The 23,913-nt window shown below is 40.8% G+C and overlaps 1 protein-coding gene across 1 annotated transcript in view; it reads left to right on the top strand.

Annotated features, from left to right (window-relative positions):
* Window positions 1-23,913, top strand: part of ASB4 (ankyrin repeat and SOCS box containing 4) — a 106,517-nt gene that overhangs the window by 47,484 nt on the left and 35,120 nt on the right. Inside the window, exon 2 of the mRNA XM_006730656.3 lies at window positions 5,896-6,195. Within this exon, the coding sequence (XP_006730719.1) occupies window positions 5,896-6,195 (300 nt within the window). The remainder of the gene's footprint in view (window positions 1-5,895; window positions 6,196-23,913) is intronic.

Here is a 23,913-nt window from a genome sequence, read left to right as displayed (position 1 = left end):
ATCTGTAAGAAAACCCAAAGCTATTCATATGGGTTCTCACTAGTGATTCCTATACTGGAAACGTGAACATCTGTAAAGCTGTTTCCAAAGGCTTTTCCAACCACAGATTTCGATTCTCTTTCAGATGTATGAGTCTTAGCGCATTAATGATACAGGCAGAATATCATACTTCTCTCTTGGGTATGAAATTCCCTAGTCAGCAAGGTTAATCAGAGTCCTTTTATTAATCAGTGTAATGTACTTTAAGTACTTCGTTTATGGCCCACAGCCGCAGGTTCTTTGGTTGGTAGTCATATTTTTAATTAAAATAACCAATGAGTGATTTCACTGGAAAACTTTCTGGCAGGTACTTTACTAGTAACAACTGCCTTCCAAATATCTTGAAAGCTCTGATTTGCACTCTCTTAATGAATAATCTCTTTATCACCTCATTTTCCTCTATGCCAGAAATTCGCTCTCCTACTTTCCTATTACCATCCTAAGGGTTCTTTTCCCTTCCTGGATGTTCAAACTTTTTTTCTTTTAAATGTTGCATTTCAGGCTGACTTTTTTCCCCCTCTCCTGGGGGAGCTCTGAGATTTATCCTGAAAATATTAGCTATTAAAAGATAGCCAAGAATTGTGCTTTAGTCTATAATCCTTCAGGACTGTGTAAATACGTGGACACAGGCAGAGCAAATGTCTGCTAATCCAGCCACGAGCGGCGTGTGTAACCTTTGGCTGTAATAACAGAGGCTTCTTGTGTGTGGGGTTCTTTGGACTCAGACAACATTATAGCTGATAACTGTTGCAGAGCCCAGGCTTAGCTGAAAGTTTACCAGAGATGTGTACATCCCCCCCAACATGGAGCAGAATCAATCCCTTCTTCCAAAAGATAGCCCAAACACTAACCCTTCTCTCTTTACCGTATTTCCTGAGCGGAGGGCTTTCTACTCAGCTATTCAGGCCTATCTCTTTGGTTTCAGATTTAATTAAATACACACACACACACACATACACACACACACACACATGATTAGGCTGAATATCTTTGTAGGGGTAAAATTTCTAAAATCCTTCTAGAACTTTTGCCTACAAGTGCTGTTGGTTTGGGAGTGCAATGCGGGCAGTCAGCAGATCACCCGTGGCCATTTAAAGATTTGGGGAGACCAGAGTTTGAGTCGATCTGTCCGTACCAGTGAGACAGGCATGAGCGCTTTATGCTACTTAATCTTACCCTTATTTGTAAAGCGGAGACTTTGTCAAGACCCTCTCCAAATCCCCTGCCTGCCCATAATCTATGATATATGAAGGGGAAATGAGATAAACAGATGATGTGTCATGGTTTGGGGAAGGTGAAAAGTAACTGCAGATACTATAAATCTACGTGGGCATGGCCTGTGTTTGAGAGTCTCTGTGGGGTTTTTTGCCTAGGGGAGGATCCATAGTCTCTTCTCAGTTAAAGCCCTCGCTCAAGCGGGGCTCTTCGAGCCATCGCATCTGGCGCACCGCAGACCTGGGTGGGGGGACAGAGTGAGTGCCTAACAGTTTTAGGGAGGCAGAGGCTTCTTCACTCCCCTCTCAGGGGCTTTGTTCCCAGATTCCAACCGCCCCCCCACCCCGCGCCGGCCTTTGTGCCCATCTGAGCACACAGAAGGCAGCCTGGCACCTGCCAAGGTGAGCAGAGGGGGGCTCTTTGAAAAACAAATGCTCAGAACTAATCACATTCTAGGTCCTGAAGCCCTGGGATAATTCTGCCCCGGAAGGAAGAGTGTACAAAATGAAGATGCCTGATGAGTTAACTGTAGTTCGGCTAAGCTGTCCCTGTTGGAGGTTATATGGTAGAGGACAAGTTCTGATGCCTTGGTGTTTCGGTATCAACACAATCATGTTGATCGGTGCTGCCCCACTGTGGTTTCTGAGGGTGGCTTTACCGCAGTTTTGGTCCCCAGAGTGGGTAGGTGAGGTGGAAAGGACACTCTTGCTCCTTCCCACACTTGGTACAAAGCGACCTGTGGCAGCAGCCTCATTTTAAGGTGTGAGGGCACAAGGGGTGACTGTCCATAGCCTCCTTGCTGTGGGCTGCTCCATTCGCTCCAGAAGGCTTCCCTGCTATGCCTGGCATCGAATGATCCAGAATCCGCCCCCCCACCCCCCCCACCCCCGCTCCACACACACACACACACACACACACAACACACACACACAGATGCACATACACACCACCACCAAAAAGTTCTGCACCGCGGCTTCAGGATACACTTCAGTGGGCTGTGATCTGTATCTGACAATCTGTCCCCTTCCTATTTCTCTATTCAGCTTCTAGGGGCACCAGCAAAGGTGTCTTGTTGCCAACCCCCTACACACATTTCCATCTAGGAGAGGTGAGTTGTAGGCACAAGTTCATCTGGGTGGGGGTGGGCTGAATCCCAGGACCTGGCTGTCTCCGAGGCTGATTTACTGGTTAATGATTATGACCAAAGAACAGGCAGAGGCAAGGGACTGAGAGACTAAGGACGACTGATGCACGGAATAAACGGGGCAGGATAGATTCTCTAGGTGCTACTGGGAATTTAGGAAGAAGAGAAAACATCCACAAGCAAATGCATTTCCATATCAGAGATGTGGCATATTATAGATGAATGCAGGATCTGCTTTCCTTCCTCGTGATTTGTGAAGCAGGCTTGGCGCTAAAACCTATTCTGCTTCCACAAAGACAAAGACAGATGGAAACCCTGCATTGCAGATATCCTGAGTCCATTAGCTTGGACTGAGGCAGGCGACTTATGGCTCTAGCAGCCTGAAAAAGTGGCAGTTTTCTCATCTGGAAAATGAAAAGCTTGGACTGGATAATCTTCCCTCCAGCGCTAACATTCTGTGTTTTCTTTGATTTTACATCAAAATAGTGTTTTCTTAATCAGCTCTCTACTGCTTCCTTTCTGAGATCATTTTTCTTCCCATTGCAGAAGCAGGCACGAGTTTCCAATCAGTTGGTGCACAGAGCTGCCAAATCTTTGCTGCTAATCAGCAGGCAAAACATACTCCAGTTTCCAGATCTGGAACCAGCTTCTTTCCAAGACAGTTAGAAGAGACTGGCTTTGCAAATTGCTCGTTGAGGAAATCTGAGCGTTAAAATGACTGATTAAGTATTGGTGTTAATGTGATTCATTCATTATCAAAAGCAGGTTGCACACCACAGAGCTTGAAAACTCTGCTCAGAATGGAGATTCAATGTACATAGCTAAATAGAAACGTATAAATGGGTACACACAAATGTAGTGTGTGTGCCTATCTGTTTGTACACACACATACACACACACACACACATTACAGGCACAGGGTTGATAATGCTGCAGCCCAGAGGTCTGTGATACTATTTGTCTCTGCAAGGGAAAAGTTCCTATCAACAAACACCTTCTCTTCGCAGTGTCTGGGATCTCAAATTAGTATCTTAGCCCTTAGTTCTATTAGTTGAATACAGATTCTTACATAAATTCAGATAATCCTAAGAGGGTCACACTTTAAAAAAATCCTCAGTTCATTAGACTTTAGTGTGAATTAACTTTGGATTTCTTTTGAAAGAGGCGATGTGGATAAGGGGAGAGCTGAGAGGGACGGAAAGTCAAATGGCCTTAGAATTCTGAATGGAATGAAAAAGGGGTGTGTGTGTGTGTGTGTGTGTGTGTGTCTAGGGTGGACAGTGGGCTACAGAAAAACAAACTTCAGGTTGGGTTCATTCATTCCCTCAGGATTAGTCAGCATTGTACATGACCCTATAATATGGCCTTGAAACTAAATTATCTTTCCCCCTCTGAACAGGGGGACAATAGTTTATTTTAATTTCACTTATTTTTACAAATAGTTATACATGCACAAGGTACTGAATTTAAAAGTCCAAAGGAGGCATGCAAGGACGAGTAAATCTATATCCTTGTCTCCCAGCGCCTAGTTGTTAGAGGCCACTGCTGTAACCAGTTTCTTGTTTGAGGTGTCAGTAAATATTTTCACATATGATAGCATATTATGTACATTGGTCAGCCTGTTTCTCTTGCTTGATAATATATCTTGAGATTTTCCCATATCAGTATACAGAGAACAGCCCTCTTTATAATGGCTATATAGTATTCGATTGCATGGATGCACCATCATTTTTTTTTAAACAGTCTCCTGTTGATGAAGATGGAGATTGTTTCCAATCGTTACCCATTAAGAACAATGCTATAGTGTGGTGCATGTTCTTGTCCACAGGCCAGGTTATTATAATTCCTGAGAACTTTATACTTTTCACAGAGTTCAATGCAGATGATGTTCTTGGAAGTTGGGCAATACAGTGGCCCTTAAAGAGCATGTCACATGTGAGTGATGATACTTGTAGGATAAATACCCAGGAGCAGCACGTGTGTGATGTTTCTCACTTAAATGAGAGAATTTTAAAACCTGATCGCCAGGCCCACTTGTAATGTGGGCCTTATCCTCCGAGCGCCCTCCAGATGCTCAGCACTGTTGCCCAGAAGTATTCCCAATATTCTAGATTTATTCTGACTTCATCTAATCAGTAACGAATACAACTTTTACCCCTTTTGTTTTGGGCCCTGCACTTTTATTAACGTGGCTTAAGATTGGATTAAGCTTTTTGGCAGCTCCATCCCCCTGTTGGCTCCTTTTGAGAATTCTGTCAACTCAAATCCCTAGGTCTTTTCTCAAATAAATTACCATTAAACCATCTTCCACTTACCTTGTACTTGTATAGTGGAATTTTATAACTTAAAAGCAACCTTCTGATTTATCCACGTTAAAATATGTTTTGTTGTTTCAGCCCTAGAGTCCCTTCTGAGCTGTTGAGTTATCTCTACATCTTCATCTGGCTATCAGTATTTTATCTTTCTGAACCTATTTTCCATTACCCACTCATAGTGAGCTTAACGCTATGGCTCTAGGTATTGACACTGAAAGAAGGTTTATGAAGTTATGTTTGTTATGGCTTGTGAGACATGTGAGGGAGAGAGGGGGGGAGGGGAGAGAGAGAGAACATTTCCAACAACTAATGGGAAAAATTTATCTAAGATCTCAGTTCTAGGAACAGCTATGCTTCTCCTGAGCAATTAATTGGTATATAGCTTGTGGGCATAGTTAATTGTGCAATGCATCATGTTTTCCTATTTATTTTGGCTGCTAGGAAGTTCAAAGGCAAATTTGCAATGCAGTTCTAGTGTATAGGACATGGTTTATATTTTGTGTACAGATCTTAACCCTTGGCCACTTTTTTTTTTTTACCTACATTATTTTTTTTTCCTTTGCCCTTAGATAATTAAAAAAATCTTGTATTTAAAAAAAAATCTTGTGTAAAATTTGTGAGTTGCCTTAAGTTCTTCTTATCAGTAAGAGGCATTGTAAAAACCAATAGGCAGGCAAATAAAATCTTGGCAAGACAAATTTTTTAAAGACATCGAATACATTCATACCTCCGATTGACAACAACAGCAACAACTATAGGGCAAAAGAACTGTAAAGATATAATCTTGTAACTAACAGCTTCACAATCATTCAAAACAATGATTGGGAGTTAAAACAGTAAGAGTCTCATGTAACTCACCATGTAAAATAAAATGCGATCCCATAAATGAAGGTCTCAAACCCAAATGCCTTGAAGGGCCAGAAGATAAAGTAAATAAAGGAATGAGGTAATGGAAAATACTGGAAACAGAGAGACTCAAGAGTGCCTATCCCACTCAAGTGTATCCGAGTATGCTTCTAAACTAGACATTTGCAGACCCATCGGTTACTAGTTTACAACTTCTGAATCACTCCCCCCTCCAGTTTTATAAATGTGACCAAAGTAAAAGACTTTGTAAAAATTCTCACAAAACAGAAAAGTCCTAGGCCAAGAACTTAAACTTTCTTTCTTTTTCTTGTTCAGGTTATTGGTTGCCTAGTTATAAATTAAAGTCTTCCTGGGCAACAGGCTTGCATCTCTCTGTCTTATTTGGTCACGTGGAATGTCTTCTGGTGCTCCTGGACCACAACGCTACAATCAACTGTAGACCCAACGGGAAAACCCCTCTTCATGTGGCTTGTGAAATGGCCAACTTGGATTGTGTTAAGATCCTCTGTGACCATGGAGCAAAGCTCAATTGCTACTCCTTAAGTGGACACACAGCTTTACACTTCTGTACAACTCCCAGCTCCATTCTCTGTGCCAAGCAATTAGTTTGGAGAGGTAAGCCTTTCTGGGTGGCTGACATTGTCATCTATTTGCGCACTCATGGTTGTGAAACTTGGTGATCATTACTTTCTTCAGGTAATGTAGTAGGGATCCAATTTATAAGTCTCAAACACATAAGTATATATATATATTATATAGAACTATATAAATGTGTGTGTTGGTCCAGGTAATTTCAGTGATGATCACATTGGAATCATTATTTTTTTTCATTGGAGGAGGCTTATTAGTTTACACATTTATTTAACAAATATTTATTTAGCTCTTATGATGTGTCAGTTAATTTGCTAAGTAACTGAAAAAAATAGTTTCTGCCCTCAAGAAGATATATTCTAGTAGGGGAGATAAATACTAGCAAAATAAATTCATAAATATATAATAATAAATTGGGAAAAGAGCCAAACAGGATGTTATGAAAGAGAATGTCAGGAGTCAACTATTATAACATGTATAAAGACTACTCTAAAGATACGATGTGTGAAGCTGAAACTTTATGAATGAGAGGGAGCTAGCCATTAAAAAAGGAGCCAAGGAGAAGAGGAGTACAGGTATAGAGAATAACACGTGCAAAGTTGCTAAGGGAGCAAAACACCTGGGCTATTCGACACAAGAAAGAAGGCCAGTGCGGTCGGAGTATCATGGGTGTGGGGTGGGTGGGAGGGACAAGAGGGTACAGCGGAGTGCCACACGATGACATTCGATGTGTTGGGTCATATACAGCTTGCTGGGGGCCAAAGTATGGGGTTTAGAAAGGGAGCCACAGAAAAGTTTTAAGCAAGGCAATGACATGGTGTAATTTTCACTTAAAATCATTAGTCTGACGTTAAGCAGAAATAGGGTTAGAGGAGGCCAAGAATGGAAGCAGGGAGACCAGCAGCAAAGCCATTGCAACAGGGTAGGTGAGAAGGGATGATGATTTGCATGAAGGGGCAAACTTGGATAGGAAGATTAGAAGATGGGTTTGCAATATATTTTGGAAGCAGAGTTAATGACATTTGGAGATGGATTATATGTGGATGAGCAGAGAAGGAAAAGGAAATTTCAAGTATCATTGCCAGGTTCCCAGCTTTAGAAAGTGGGTGGATAGTGATGCCATTTTTTTAAAAAAGATTTATTTATTTGACAGAGAGGAAGAGAGCACAGAGGGGAGGGGCAGAAGGAGAGGGAGAGAGTCTTTAAGCAGACTCGGCTCTGAGCATGGAGCCCAACGCGGGGCTCAATCTCATGACCCTGAGATTACGGCCTGAGTCGAAACCAAGAGTCTGCTTAAATAAATTCATAAATATATAATAATAAATTGGGAAAGGAACCCTACAGGGTGTTATGAAAGAGAATGTCAGGAGTCAACTATTATAACATGTATAAAGACTACTCTAAAGATTTGACATGTGAAACTGAAACTTTATGAATGAGAGGGAGCTAGCCATTAAAAAAGGAGCCAGGGAGAAGAGGAGTCCAGGTATAGAGAATAGCCCATGTGCAAAGTTGCTAACTGACTGAGCCATCCAGGCGCCCCGGGATGCTATTTTTTAAGATGGGGAGAGTTGAGGAAGAAGCATGTATGTGGGCAAGATCACTAAATTAGTTTTTTAGGGGCGCCTGGGTGGCTCAGTTAGTTAAGCATCTGACTAGATTTCAGCTCAGGTCATGATCTCAAAGTCCTGGGATCACGGGCGCCTGGTGGCTCAGATGGTTAAGCATCTGCCTTCGGCTCAGGTCATGATCTTGGGGTCCTGGGATCGAGTTCCGCATTGGGCTCCCCGCTCCTTGGGAGCCTGCTTCTCCCTCTGCCTTTCTCTCTCGCTCTGTCTCTCATGAATAAATAAATAAAATCTTTAAAAAAAAAAAAAAGTCCTGGGATCAAGCCCTGGGTCAGGTTCCTGCTCAAGGGGGAGTCTGCTTGTCTCCCACTCCTTCTGCCCCTCCCCCCGCACGCGCACGCTCACTCCCTCTCTCAAATAAATAAATCTTAAAAAATTAGTCTTTTAAAAGTCAATTTATAGAGGTATAATTCACACACGGTAAAATTCAGTATTTTTGAGAAACACATAGTCATGAAACCATCACCACAGTCACTTCAAAAAGTTCCTTGGTGCCCTTTATAGTTAATCCCTTCACTTTACCCCCACCTCCAGCAACCACTGGTCTGTCTTCTGTCCCTATAATTTTGTCTTTTTCAGAATGTCATACAAATACAATATGTAGGCTTTTGGGTCTGTTTTTTCCTACTTAGCATAATGCATTTGAGATTCATCCATGTGGTTGCGCTCACCAGTATATCAGACCTTTGATTGCTGAGTAGTATTCCTTATATAGATGTAACACAATTAATCTGCTCCCCAGTAGGGGGACATTTGGATTGTTTCTAGTTTTTTGGCAATTTTGAAAAAAAGCTGACATAAACATTTGCATACAGATTCTTGTGTGGAAATGTTCTCATTTCTCTTGGGTAAATACCCAGGAGTAGGATGATGGGTTGTACGATAAATTTATAAGAAACTGCTAAACTGCTTTTCAACCTAGTTGTACATTTTGCATTCCAACCAGGAGTGCATGAGTTCAGTTGCTCTCCATCCTTGCCAGAACTTGGTAATGTCATATTAAAAGAAAAATTTATTTTAGCAATATGAATAGGTTTGTAATAGTATCTCATTATGATTTTAATCAAAATTCCCCTAATGACCAAGGATGTATGAATATGTATTTATTTGCCAGTTGTGTATTTACTTTGGTGAAATATCTGTTCATATCTTTTGCTCCTTCTTTTTAAAAATGGGTTGTTTTCTTATTATTGATTTGTGAGAGTTCTTTATATATTCTGGATACTAGCCCTTTATCAGAAATGCAGTTTGCAAATATTTCTATTCATTCTTTGACTTTTCATTCTTTCTGTCTTTAGAAGAGCAGAAGTATTTATTTTTAATAAATTCATTTATCAATTTTTACCTCTTACGGCTTATGCTTTATGTGTCCTACCTAAGAAGTCTTTGACTAATCCCAGGAACAAAGATTTTCTCCTATGGTTCCTTCTAGAGGTTTTATAATTTCAGGTCTTACTTTTGGGTCTTTGACTCATTTTGAGTTAATTTTTGTATATGGTATAAAGCACAGGTTGAGGTTCAGCTTTTTTATACATGGATAAATTATCTTATCTATCCAATTGTTTCAACATCATTTATTGAAAAGACTGTTTTTTCTCCACTGAGTTGCCTTGGTATCTTTGTCAAAAATCAAGTGGCCAGATATGTATGGATCCACTGATCTATCTATCTTTTTTTTGCTTATGTTCTATTCGCTTGATTGCTGGAGCTTTATATTAAGTCCCAAAATCAGAGTGAGTTTCCCCAGATCAGTTTTAAACATGGGAAGTTTCAGATCGCTCTGAGACCTCAAAGTGAATGAGTCCAAGTTGCACTTGACATAAACGTATGGATTGCAGAAGAAAGCTCTGGACTAAGGCTGTAAGTTTAGGAATCGTTGGCTTATAGATTGTATTTGAAGTCAAGGGAACCAATGAAATCACTTGGATAAAGAGTGTGGAAAGAGAAAAGAGAATGTAGGACCAAAACCTGATACATTCTTACATTTAGGATGTTAGCAGGATGGAGAGGGGCCAAGGAGATTGAAATGGATTGGTAAGTGAAGTGAGAGAAAGCCCAAGAGCATTTTTGGCATCATAGAGAATAAGAAAGAGGCAGATTCAAGAAGGAGGAGGAGGTCAGCTGTATCGATGGCTACTGAGTGATTTAATTAGGTGTTCCTTAGATTAAGTGACAGAATTATCACTGACAAAAGCAGTTTGGGTGAAATGGTGGGCATAAAAGCCAGATTCGAATGGTATAATGTGTGAATGGGAGGATAAAAGCTAGGGATGCCGCATACAGACAACTGTTCAGAAAAGTCTGGCCGCACGTGCAAGCATGAGAGTAGCATGATTGCTGAAGGGGGCTGGGGGCACGCACAGCAGAGTGTTCTGTAGTTGGAGATAAAAGGAAATGTTTGTGTGCTGAAGAGGATGATTTATAGAAAGCCAACAGTTGAAAATGCACGAGACAGGGTAACTAAAATGTTCCAATCTTAGAGGCTGAGAGGGGGTGAAATCCAGAGACTGTGAGATACATCCTCATTTTTAACCGATGGGCCAAAGTAAAGGATGGCTTTAAAACACCAGAGTGTTTACAGATGTGGCGGTGGTGAGACGCAGACCATATCTGAATAGCTTTTCCCCCTCAAGAATGGATAAGGCAAAGGAAGTCATCAGCCAAAAACAAGAGCAGAACGGGTGGAAATTTTGATGAGAGTGGGAAGGGAAAGATTAGGAGAACAAGCTTAAAGATGCCAGGGTCTTCTCAACCTGTGAGAATCCAAGGGGAAAAAAACCCCGTCCAACTTCCTCTCCTTCTTGCCTGCCCGGGGGAGGGGAGGGTCTAGTGCAGAGACACATGGAGAGGGGTAGGTGTCAGTTGGGACCGAGCCACCTACAGCACGTGGCCATCACCACTGCTCACACTGACTTACACATTTAGGGTTTTTAGATGTCGTTTTAATTTTAATTTATATTTTAATTCATTAATTTAAACTTTTAAGTTTTTTTATTTTTAAAATTGTTAGAAAGTTAAGACACAATATATTTGTTTAAATTATTGACTTTTTTTTTAAAGATTTTATTTATTTATTTGACAGAGAGAGAGAGAGCTAGAGAGGGAACACAAGCAGGGGGAGGGGGAGAGGGAGAAGCAGACTCCCCGCCAAGCAGGGAGCCCATGCGGGGCTCGATCCCAGGACTCCGGGATCATGACCCGAGCCGAAGGCAGACGCTTAATGACTGAGCCACCCAGGTGCCCCTAATTATTGACTTTTAATATTGCTACCTTTTCATTGGGACTTCATCAACCACAGACTGAGAGTGAGCTGCCAAGCCTTTCACTCCTCAGAGGCATCACCAGAGGGAATCTCATTCCCCAGAGGACGTGCTTATTGCCTGTCCCCTTTATCCCTATTGACAGAGGGAGACTACCTGAAGATGAGAAGGAGTAAAGAGGTAGGGAGAGGCCAAGGAAGGCTCCCTGTAGGCTGCCACTAATGAATTAGGCTAATAATAATCAAGGAGGAAGAATGGAAGTCCATTAAAGATAAACTTACTCTTAGATCCGTGGCATCAAAGGCCAAAACCACAAAGAAAAGAAAGATGAATTCGAGAAAGCAAAAATATTCAGTGTTCAAGTTGCAAACAGGTCCTAAAATAAAAAGGCTGTCATAAAACTGGAAAAAAATGTTTGAGACTAGATGGACAAAGGTCCTCTTTATAGCCTTCACATAGAAGGAAATCTTTAAAATTAAAGTAAGGAGATTAAAAACTAAGAGAGAAAAAGAGAACAAAAGACCAAGAACAGATATAGGTATTTCAGACCCCCCCGCAAAAAAAAGTATATAAACAACAAATAAAGATAACATAATGATCACCTGCCCTGCTAATCAGTAAAATGTTCATTAAAATGAAGGTGCTTTTGTTGTTATTTATTACATTAACAAAGATACAAACGATGACAATACAGATGTTGCCAAACACAAGGACATGAGTTCACACACTCTTAATGGGACATGAATGGGTCTGAAGGGCAATGGCAAAAGCTCGAAAACTTTTGTAACTCAGACGTTCTGCCTCTAGGACTTAGGACTCATTCTGCACCTTTTGGCTCATATGGGCCCTCATTTATGTAGGGTCTCCAAATCAAACTTTGGGTTCTTACCTCAAGGTTATACATTGAGTCCAAGAGATAACTGATGAGAAAGAAAGAAGACATTTATCATGTAACAGAATTGGGCTTGGTTGTACAGTCTGCAGAACACTGGGAATGAAAAGACTTTCTCACCATTCTGTAAGAGTCTTCAATATAGTGCAGTCATACTGTGTTTTATTTTATAATTTTTGTATCAGAAGCTTTGACTGGTTAAAGAATACATTCAAGGGACGCCTGGGTGGCTCGATGGTTAAGCATCTGCCTTCGGCTCAGGTCATGATCCCAGGGTCCTGGGATCGAGCCCCACATCGGGCTCTGTGCTCAGCAGGGAGCCTGCTTCTCCCTCTGCCTGCCTGTCTGCCTACTTGTGATCTCTCTCTCTCTCTCTCTGTCAAATAAATAAATAAAATCTTAAAAAAAAAGAATACATTCAAAATATACATTGGCATTTTTCATTTTTATATATATTTAGAGTCAAAAAAATCGCCTAATTTATTTTTTGCCTGGAATCACTTATATTACTGAAAACTGAAGAATATTTGCATGTCCAATAGAAAAAAATTTTTGAGGATTTTATTTATTTATTTATTTATTTATTTATTTATTTATTTGAGACAGAGAGAGAGAGGGCACAAGTGGGTGGAGCAGCAGAGGCAGAGGGAGAAGCAGAGTCCCCGCTGAGCAGAGAGCCTTACGTGGGGCTCGATCCCAGGACCCTGGGATCATGACCTGAGCCGAAGGCAGATGTTTAACCAGATGAGCCACCCAGGTGCCCCTTAACTCATTATTATCCACATTGTATGCAGAGTCATCTAGGTAGGAAGTGTAGGAGTCCCAAATGTGTATGTCTAGCTTTGGTGATCTAAATTTATGTGCACCTAAACACAGAATCTCAAAGTGTATAAGGCAAAATCAACCTTTTGTTGATTTTACTGCAGTTATCTGAACATGCATCTCAAACACTGAAAAACCTGAAGAAAGCAGAAAGGCGGAAATAATAAAGATAAGACCAGCAATCAATGAGATTTAAAAGAAAAACAGATTTTAAGAAAGGTTTATCCATTGTATAGAATATTATTCAGTCATAAGAAATAATGAAGTCTTGATACATGCTACAATATGGATGCACCTAGAAAATATTATGCCAAGTGAAAGAAGCCCGACACAAAAGGCCACATATTATGTGATTCTATTTATATGAAATAGCCAGAAGAGGGAAATGCACAAAGCAGATTAGAGTTACCAGGGGCTGGGGGAAAATGGTAATGGGGAGTAACAGCTTAATGGGCATGGGTTTCCTTCTGGGGGGATGAAAATATTCTAGCAGTTGATAGTGGTGATAGCTGCACGATATTGTGAACGTATTAAATGCCACTGGACTGTATACCTTAAAATGGTTAAAATGGTGAATTTTATGTTATGTGAATTTTACAATAAAAAAATTAAATAGAGGGGCACCTGGATGGCTCAGTCTGCCTTCATCTCAGGTCATGATCCCAGGGTCCTGGGATTGAGGCCCGCATTGGGCTCCCTGCTCAGCAGGGAGCCTGCTTCTCCCTCTCCTTCTCTCCTCCCCGCTCCTCTCTCCCTCAAATAAATAAATAAAATCTTAAAAAAAAAAGAGAAGAAAAATTTTAAGCTGTGTTACCTTCATACCATATAGAAATTAAAGATTATGTTGTAAAAAAATGCTCATTGACATGGAACAATTTTTAAAAAGAAGTTTATAAGAGAGTATAAGCTTATTTTTCTAAAAAGTATATATAATTATGCATATCAGGAAAGAATATCCAAATTATCAGAGTCAAACCTGATATTGTAGCTAATGTTTAGCTATAGCTAAGCAACTTCAAAAAAGTAAATTTGTTATTTTAGATCCTTACTCCTAGAATCACACATTTTTTTGTTTTGTTTTGTTTTGTTTTGTTTTTTTGAAGTGTGGTGCCTGGAAAATATATCAAAAGCAAAACACATTGTGAATCAGATAAATGAGGAAAATTTCACCCATTTTACAGATGGAGAAATAGAAGGAAAAAGTAGGGCCTTGAAGTAGGTCTCGCAGCCTAGAAACTCTAGAAGACCGTGAGCATCTTGCATTCTTTCTTTTGCATTTTTACGTCTTCAGCCTCTGGACAGTGCTTGGCTCGTAGGAGGTACTCCGCAAACGGTCTCTGACTGATCTGGGCACGGCTCCAGGAGCCCTGAGGGCACGGATGGGAACTCCGGTTATCTAATAAATGGACACTGTTATGTTCCTGGTTAATGAATGAAATGTGGTTGCTGGTCAGTTTCATCCTCTCCATCTCTGGGGGGATAGTTGAGGAATGGATTTTCTCTCTCTTGGATTATGTTGTAGGCACTTTGAGAAGTCACATACATCACTTTGTGGCTGGACAGAGGGAATTGAGACAGCACACAGACAAGGAAAGTGAGTCAGGCTAACATTAAACTCGGGGACCGGAGAAGTCCATTAGAGGGAAAACCAATGCCATGGCAACTGAAAACCGATGTAATTTCATTTGCTACTTAATGGACTCTTTGTAGGAAAAAGTGCTCTTTGTGGAAAAGGCTAATTGAGGCCAAAAAATTGCATGCAATTTTCGCTTAAAGGATTTTCCCCTATTTTTTCCATGTTGCAGAGCCTGCTTTGTCCCCATGCAGGATTTTGTCTGCTATTTTTCTGTTTGCCTTTCTACTTAATGCCCCCCATCTTCTGGCCTTTGTTTCCTTTGGTATTAGTATAATAGTGCTCATCAGTTGAGAGGGCTTATTTACCTCAGTGGAAATGTCCTCTCCGTGATTCCTGCATTTCCCTACGAATAAAGAGAGTCAGGTCAGGTTTAGCTGGCTGAATAGCAGTATATTATTTCTACCTATTCCCTTTCGTAAGAGGAAAATGAAAGCTGCTTGCTTTACTCTGCATGAAGCAAATCCTGACAGTTGGAGGAAAAATGTGTTACTGCAGGAAAGCCATAAAAATTCAAATGTTTCTTCCCAGAATGTAGTATGAGGGCAATGTAAAGGAGACCCTGCTTTCTCAGCGACGGTGCCCTGCTACCTGGTGTGAGGACAACACAAGTTACCCGCATGTTAGGAAAGCCCCGTTCGGTGATGAGAACCCAGCAAGGCGAGATGTCATGGGACTTGCCTTTAGCCAAGAACCAGAGATGCTGGCTCGATAGGCATCCCTGTCCCCAGTCGGTCACCCTCCATGTCATTCCAGCTCTTAACGTTATATGTTGTCATAGCACAAATCGGACCATCCTTGTCGTTTGCAAACAACTTTGGGGATTTTTGCCCCATCTGCCATATGGTTAGTAACACCTGAGCAATATGAATTCAATCTTTTCTTCCAACTGACATTACTTATTAAATTCAATTTTAAAAGAAATTGGGTATCACTATAAAAATTGATTTGTCACTCTAAAAGAGAGGGCAAGATCCCTTGCCATACATAGAACGTAACAGTAACAGTACATAACGGGCGGTGAAATTCTTGACTTCCATCTGCCCAGAGACTCTCTTTTCTCAGATGGCAGAGAATGACTCAAAAGCCTCATCTTCTGGTTGCTATTTTTTCTTTTTTTTCTAGAAACATTGTCTTCAGTGATTCTGCTCTGAATGAGTGAACTTGAAATTTATTTGCAGGCCATGTCGCATACCCAGTCAGGTAGCAGGTACTCCCAGCCCGTTAAAGAGTGGCCCACGTAAGATCACAGCACACTGTGGGTGACATGGCCTTAAGCAGTGTTTTCTAAAGTTGATGGTCTCTTTCGTGTGGCTTTTAGAAGCATCCCCTTTAAAATCAGGAGTGAGACAGGTCTGCTGCCTTAGCTACGACTTCAACTCTGTCCTCGAGGTCCTTGCCAGCACGAAGAGAAAGCAAAAATAGATAAGATGTATGAAGATGGCGAAGCAGGAAGCTAAACTGCTATTATTTCGCACACTATGTTTGTCTACATAAAAAAAATAAACAACAAGAAAATCTAAGGTCGAATGGTTAGAGTTTGTAACTGAGTTCAGCAGAGGTACTGCATTTATGATCAATAGCCAAAAATCAATTGTATCTCTATATACCAGAAACAAGAGGCAGGAAATTATCATGTAAGAAAAGATACATTTATAGGGGTGCCTGGGTGGCTCAGTCGGTTGAGCGACTGCCTTCGGCTCAGGTCATGATCCTGGAGTCCCGGGATCGAGTCCCGCATCGGGCTCCCTGCTCGGCAGGGGGTCTGCTTCTCCCTCTGACCCTCCTCCCTCTCATGCTGTCTCTCATTCTCTCTCTCAAATAAATAAATAAAATCTTTAAAAAAAAAATAAAAAAAAAAAAAAAGAAAAGATACATTTATATACATCAGGAGAAATTTAAGGGACCTAGAAAATCTATTCCACAAAAGCGTGGAAAAATATAAAATTGGATGAGAAGACATCAAGAAGATACCACAGTCAAGGTTTATTATGAAAAATGTAGTTCTTGATGACTCCCACCTAAGTGGCAGCCACTTTCACTTCTTTTAGCTCATTAGTTCGGTATTTATCTCTATATTGCTAAATAAATATTTAGGCATAAAATTGAAAAGAATAACTAGCAACATAAGCAATTTCTGATAATCTATTTATTTATCGTAATGGAAGATGAGGCTCTGGCTCTTTTTCTACACCCCCCTTCCCCCATACAAGTACCTTTCCCGTCTTCCATCCTCACAATATCATGACATTATAACCACAAGGCTTGTGGTAAACTGGGATAACTTCTCCTTTGTACATTTTGTTTTTCCTGGAGTTGTCTCATTTTTTTGCTTAGTTTCCTATGGATCATCACTACTTTAACCCCAAACTCTTTGTGAATGATTTTAATATTTTTTGAAAATATTTCAGTTTTTCTTACAAAAAAAAAAAAAATCCCTTCTGGAGCCTTCAGGCCTAGATGGTCCAACTGCTGTCCTCCTGGGATCTCCATTCCCCATCATCCTGGAGACTCCCTTTGCCTCTCACCCATGTTGAATTTCCTGTGTCCTGGATCCTGAGTCTCCCTATATCTTGGTTTGGTGTCTGGGTTGAGTACCTCCTCTACTAGATTTCTGAGAATGAGAGCAAGAGACTACACATTCCCCAGAATGTGTTTATCCTACCCTGATATGGCATAGAATTCTAGATGGATAATCATTTTCTTTTAGAATAATGAAGACATTTCTCCATTTCCTTCTAGTTTCTAGTACCACTGCTGAAAGATCAAGAGCCATTTTATTTCTTCATCTTTTATATATGATCTATTATCTCCTGTATTTTTGTCTTTGGCATTTGGAAATTCCATGATGATCTGCTTTGGTGGGTGTATTTTCATCCATTGTCCTGGGTCCTTTCAACCCCCAAAGGTGCATGTGTCTAAGTTCTGAGAAATGTTCCTGATTTCTTTTCTTCTGTTTCTGTATTTTCCCTTGAGTTGCTATTCTTTAAATATTGTACTTCCTGCACTTTTTATCTAATTGTCTTATCTTGTCTCTCCTGTTTTTTGTGTGTTTGTTTTTATTAAGTAGACTCCACGCCCACTGTGGAGCCCAACACGGGGCTTGAACTCACGACCCTGAGATCAAGACCTGAGCTGAGATCAAGAGTCAGACGCTTAATCAACTGAGCCACCCAAGGGCCCTATCTCTCCTGTTTTTTAATTTATTTATCTTTATACTTTCCTTCCTGGGAAATTTACTCCAGATTATTTTTCTCTGGTTTTTTTTTTTAATTGTCTCTATCTACCATATTAAAGGCTTTCCTTAAATTTTTATAATCTTTAGATGTCTTCTGATAGTTAAGATCAAGTGACTAAAAGCTGATTTGGAATCTCAGTGTATGGGTAAGTTTAGTTTAACTATTAGCTTTTTTTTTTAATTTTTAAAATTTTTATTGTTATGTTAATCACCATACATTACATCTTTAGTTTTTGATGTAATGTTCCATGATTCATTGTTTGTGTATAACACCCAGTGCTCCATGCAATACATGCCCTCTTTAATACCCATCACCAGGCTAACCCATCCTCCCACCCCCCTCCCCTCTAGAACCCTCTATTAGCTTTGCTATGTGGTATCTGGCTGGATCTGTTATTTGAGAAATCTCTGACATAGTATCTTTGGAACTTTTCTTTTTTTTTTAGGTTGACCAGATTCTAAAACAAACAAACAAACAAACAAAACAAAAAAAACCTCTACCTGATTTCTTCCTGGGTTAAGGCCCAATTGCCAGTTTTCTAAGTGCTGAACTGGGGAAAAGGGCTGGGAATGAATAAGGAGTATACATGCTGTCTAGAATGCTCTGTCTTCTCTTGGCCGAGCTAACTTCTAGCACCTAAGGCTTTAATTCAGACATCAATTCCAAAGATCATTCTTCCTGAATTCCCTTTAATGAAGTTAGGGGCCTATGTCATTCTGTATTTTCGTGGCATGTAGTTTTCCTTTGTGGTACTTATGTTTTGTTTAATCCTTTGCTTAGTATCTGTTTCCCTCACTAATCTATGTTTCATGAGAGCAGAGTTTTGCTCAGCATAGTGCAGTGTGTAGTCCATATCGGTTGCTGATTGTGGAGTATTCGTGAATGTTCCACTGAATGCAGGTACCAGAACTAGGGAGGAGGGTGGGATTGAACGAGGGCAATTCCGTCACCATTACTGGCAAGATGACTCTTGGTTTATGGTCCATGGCACTCCTTGCTTCTTTTCCTACATGAAGACAGTATGAAGAAGGGAGAAGTCAGAAGTGTCAAAGACTATCGAGGAATCTAGTAAGTTGAGAATTAAAAAGTTTACATTAATTTAATGACATGGAAGGACTTGGAGATTATAGTAGCAGTTGAGTCATGGATGCAGAAATCCAAGTAGAGGGGATTGATAACTAAAACAGGTTGTGAGTGTGAACAAACCCACTGAGGAAGAGTATTTGTGGAGAGGAGGCAGCAGGGCAGAACATGAGGGAAACGGGGTTGAGAATTGTCTTCTTTTAGATGATGGAGACCTGAGCATTTAAAAAATGGGTGGGGGGCAGACTTTGAGATCAGAGGAGGGAGGGGGGATAATTTAGGCTGTGAGGATTCTGAGAAGTATGGGAAATGAAATCTAGAACCAGGTAGAGGGATTGACTCTAGAGAGGAGGGCGCCTGTTACAGTGCAGCTGGAGGCAAAAAAGGAGAGAAGATAGGAATTGATAGGTGTGGAAGGCTTTGCGAAGTTTCCATCTGAAAGGCATTTTCTATGTAAAAGAGGAGGTCAGCAGATCTGAGAACGGAGAGAGAGAGGAAAGAGTTAAAGAATCGAGGAGGTGGAAAAGGTCTGAAACAATCATTATGGACAGTGGGGGAATAAACCAGGCAGAGAAAGAGAATCACTGGATGGCTGACCAGTCTCGAGGACCCAGCTGCGTTTCTGTTTGACTCGATGGTGGTACCAGCCTGGTACAGTTGGCACCTCACCGGGAGTATGATTTTTACTAGATAGCTCTCTGCACTTGGGTGTGGGCACCGAGACAGAAGCTAATCGGGTTCATTCATAGCACCAGGTGGGCACTTGGAAGAATTGGAGGTGGTTAAGGTTTTGGCCAAAGGGTTATTGAAATGATTATGGAAGTACGCTGGGTAGGGAGAGGAGGTGAGTAAGGAACACCTGCTGGACAAAGAGAACACAGAGAGGGGTTCTAACAAAACCAAGATACAAAGATAAGCAGCTATGGTCGGAAAATTGAATGTGGGAATTTGTGATTTCTGGAGACTGATCAGTTGAAACTAATTACTCAGCCCAGGTACGACTGTGGGTGGGAGTCACTGGGTCAGTGAAGAGGAGAAAGCCACCGGAGAGAATGAGATCGGGACATTGAAAGACTGGGGCACTGGGTGGTCATCCATGTGGTTGTTAAAGTCACCCAGAATTTGTGTGGCGAGGGATGATGTGACTCAGTCAGCCAAAATCTTCAGAAACTGATGGGGAGATAAATGTATTCAGGAAGGAGGGCAGGTGGTATAGATTAAAAAAAAAAAAAAAAAGCAGACCCCTAAAGAAGCTGGGATGTTCTTTTCATTTTTATTTATTTTTTCAAGAGAATTAGAGAGTAATTGGAAGCAGCAATGGGGAGCCAGACATATGAAAAAGAACACCCAGCTATATGCTGCAGGCCAGAGTTAAGCATCCTGCATCCTTTCTTTGAGCTCGGAACAGGGCAAAGCTAGTTGGGTTGCCATGGTGACCAACGCCATGTCTCCGGGCTCATTAATCCTGTGTTCCAAACGAAGCACTTAGCAATAGCTTCTGAATAAATGCAACAAAGCTCTGCATACTGAAAAGGGCACATTCATGGTAAGCAGGGGAAAAAGGTTTTCAATTTCATTCATTAAACTTGAGTAAATAATTTAATATCTTTGTGCGTCAGTCCTCCTTGCTAATGAATAAGGATAAATGCTTAATGGAAAATCTAGCCTAATAAAGTTAACAGCATCAGCTTTACATATAAAGGAAATTGATGTTGCCGGTATGTATGCATATGAAGGGGAAAATGGAAAGGAAAATAACATATATTAAGCATCTATGATGTGAGATGTCAGGTACTTTAAAATAAAATGTCTCACTTAATCCTTGCAACAACCATGTGAGGTGAATATTATTCCCTTCATCTTGTAGATGAGGAATCAGGAACTCCGAGAGGTTAACTAAGGCCCCGTTCGCACAATTGGTAGGATTCGAGGAGGCCCGATTCTGTCTGGTTTGGGTCCATGAGGCCCCCACTATGCCTTGCTGAAAACCGTATACAGCTTATCTTTCTGGGACATTTGGCTACTTAAAAAAATTAGGAGAAAAGTCTGTCCTCAGGTGACATTGCCTATATGAAAGATAAGTTTAAATGCTGTATTAGAATTCCATTAGCTTAAAAAAATTTGCTACCATTAGATGTTTTTAAAGGCTTTTCTTGAAAACAAAATATGAGAAGACAGCTGGTTATATTAGAAGTGTGTTTAATTAAAAGATGTGAAGAACTGTCAAAGCTTCTTCTAAAATGAGTCCCCCCCCCCCAGAGTAATTGTTTATCCCCACTTCATGTTTCCCGGTCCATGGAAAGCTTGGGGTTGCAAAGCAGACCCTCCACACAGAAGTTGCTTTTTTTCTTCTAGGTCTAATGACTTTGTTTGGTTTTTCTGGATTTGCTCCGACTAAGATGTAGGTAAGTGACTGAGAAAGATATATGAAAAATCCATTAATTCATTTTCCTTAAAATTAAACTCTTTAATTAAAAGCAACCCTGATCAATTTCTAATTTCTCCCTCTAACAATGTGATACAGCAAGGTTTAAAATAAATAGAAACAACTTGGTGCAAGTTAAATATCCCTGTCACTGAACTTAGTTGTTAGCAAATTTTTTCTCCAAATACTAATTGTTCAGTTTCACCTATATGACTATTCCGGGTCTGTTTTCTTAAATTCACGGTGCTTACTGCATCCCCAGATGACTCCCAAGTGCATTTGCAGAGGGCAAGTGTTAATTCCTGCCTTCTGTCCCCTGTCAGTATTAGAGGTCTTCCCGACTGGTTCTCTCTACTTTAAATTCTCCTTTCAAAGGCCATATGTGACTTGCCTTGTGAGTTGTCAGTCTGGGCGTGTTATCTTTGTTTGATAACTAGAAGCATCTGAAACCAGAAACTGAAGGATGAAGTTTTCATGGGCCTGTACTACTTTATTTTTTTTCCTGATTTATCAGCACGTCTCTAATTTATTTCTTACTCAGAGGAGGCTGGATCAGATTATCCCCCAAACATTTTAAATACCATTTAGTAAAAGATAGCAGATTTATAAACAGAAATGCAAGTGTTTTCTTTGTAATCTCCCAAAGTAATAACTAATGGAAGATAATCTAAACAATTTTAGAATGAGACTTAAGGACCCAGATCTGGAGGTAAAATGGTTAAATCAGACAAGAATCTGAGGCTCTCAGCTCAGTTTTCTATTAAGCTAACCAAGAAAACACACCAATACAAAAAATGGTAATTAAAGCATTAGAACTGGAAGCTAAGAATCAAGCATAGGCCAGCTTCCTGAAGAAGTTTCTACTAATTAAAAATTAATCAGAACAGAGTGGACCCCTTTCTTTTCTGAGATAAAACAGCCCTCTGGTAGTCAGAAGAGGTATTAGCCAGCCCCCACTGAGAGTCTCGGAGGGCCCAAGGCTTCTGGGGAAGCCCCTAGAGGATCTTTTGCTTCCATTCACTTGCAGCCTTGGAAGTCCCAGCAGCCTTCGGAAGCGTCCTTCAATTAAGAGGGCCACAGAACCGAGTGGTAAAGGCAGGAAATAAGGTCGCTTCTGGCAAGCAAAGTTGAATTAACCTGGGTGGGAGCAAGACGAAAAGATTGAGTAAGAGCCCCAAGGGAAAAGTCGGCCTGGAATTAATAATTAACAACAACAACAATCAGATAGGGCATTTCTATTGCCATAATCCTCACAGCTATTCTATGCGGTTCGTACTATTATCCCATATGCAGATTCGAAACGCTGAGCTTTAGATAGATCGATTAGTGGGAACAGCAGGTTTTGAAGACAGAATGACCTCAATGCAGAGCACTTGCTTTCTCCACTAGGTGGTGCTGCCTCCCCTTTGCTACTTGGAATCCTTGCCAAGAACGGAAGCGTCCTGGGACTGCACTGTCGCCTTATTCTGTGCATCTGTCTCCACTGTAGACTGGACATGTCAATCAGTAAATCTGCCACTGTCTCAGATCCTTCTAGAACTGTGCCTTGTGCGCAGTCCCTGATGACGGGCCTTAGGTTGTTATGTTCTGTAACACTGGATCCTTCCCCATCAGAGCTGATAAAACCAGTGTGGTGATATTCTATCCAAGGGGCTCAAATACGGCTGGATATGAAAAGATGCATTCAAGTATAGTGCTTATGAACACAAATACTGGAGTCAGATTTCCTGGGTTCAAATCCTGATAGCCCCTCCATTCGCTATCTACGTGAGTAACTTCTTAGAATCTTAGCCTTCATTTACTAAATGGGGCTGCTGATCATAATCCAAGTTGGTTCTAGGGAACTCAAACAAGGTTTGTGGGTTTTCATGTGTGACTCTTTCCCCACCCCTTACTTTTGTATTGTCTAGAAATGCATTTCCCAAAGTCCATTATATTAAACATCGATTCTGGGACTGTTAATAGGTATTACAAAAAGACAGTTCCTTGGTCAAATAGATTTGGGAAAACACATGTTAAATTAGAAGGGATCCTCACTTGAGGACTTTTCAGAATCTTTCATATGGTAATGGAATTGTACATACACAAAGGTACACAGATCTACAAATTTATTTAACCACACAGTCTTTATTTTTAGTGCATCTTATAGTACTAATATGCCATGCAGGAGACTTTGGGAAAAACTGGCATAGAAGAGTGAAATTGGGGCTTTTGACTAGAAGCAAGAACTGAACTCAGCCCTGAGTACATCAGTCTTCCCTCCAGTGTCTAATCCGAGGGCACACTCTGTCTCACGGTAGTAGGCAGAATAATGACCCTCCAAAGATGTCCACATCCTAATCCCTGAAATCTATGAATATGCTACCTTATATGGCAAAAGGGATTTTGCAGATGTGATTGAATTAAGGACCTTGAGATGAGAAGATGATCTTGGATTATCCAAGTTGGCCCATCTCCTTAAAATTGGAGAGCCTTTTTTTGGCTGTGGTCAGAGGTAATGTGACTCTTGAAGGAAGGTTCTGATCTCTGAAAGAGACTACACCCTCCATTGCTGACTTTGAAGATGAAGGAAGGAGCACATGAGCCAAGGAATGTGGTGGCCTCTAGAAGTTGAGAAATGCAAGGAAACAGATTCTCCTAGGGACTCCAGAAGGAATATAGTCTCATTGATACCTGATCTTAGCCCACTGTGTGGAATCCACAGAGGGCAGGGGGAAGAGATTGACTGATTAGTTTTTAACAAACTGGTTCATGAGACTG

This window comes from Leptonychotes weddellii, chromosome 12, assembly GCF_054177405.1.
Source record: "Leptonychotes weddellii isolate Sample4059 chromosome 12, ASM5417740v2, whole genome shotgun sequence".
Lineage (NCBI taxonomy): Eukaryota > Metazoa > Chordata > Mammalia > Carnivora > Phocidae > Leptonychotes > Leptonychotes weddellii.
Note: the sequence above shows the minus strand (reverse complement) of the source record. Positions and strands in the feature narration are given on the sequence as shown.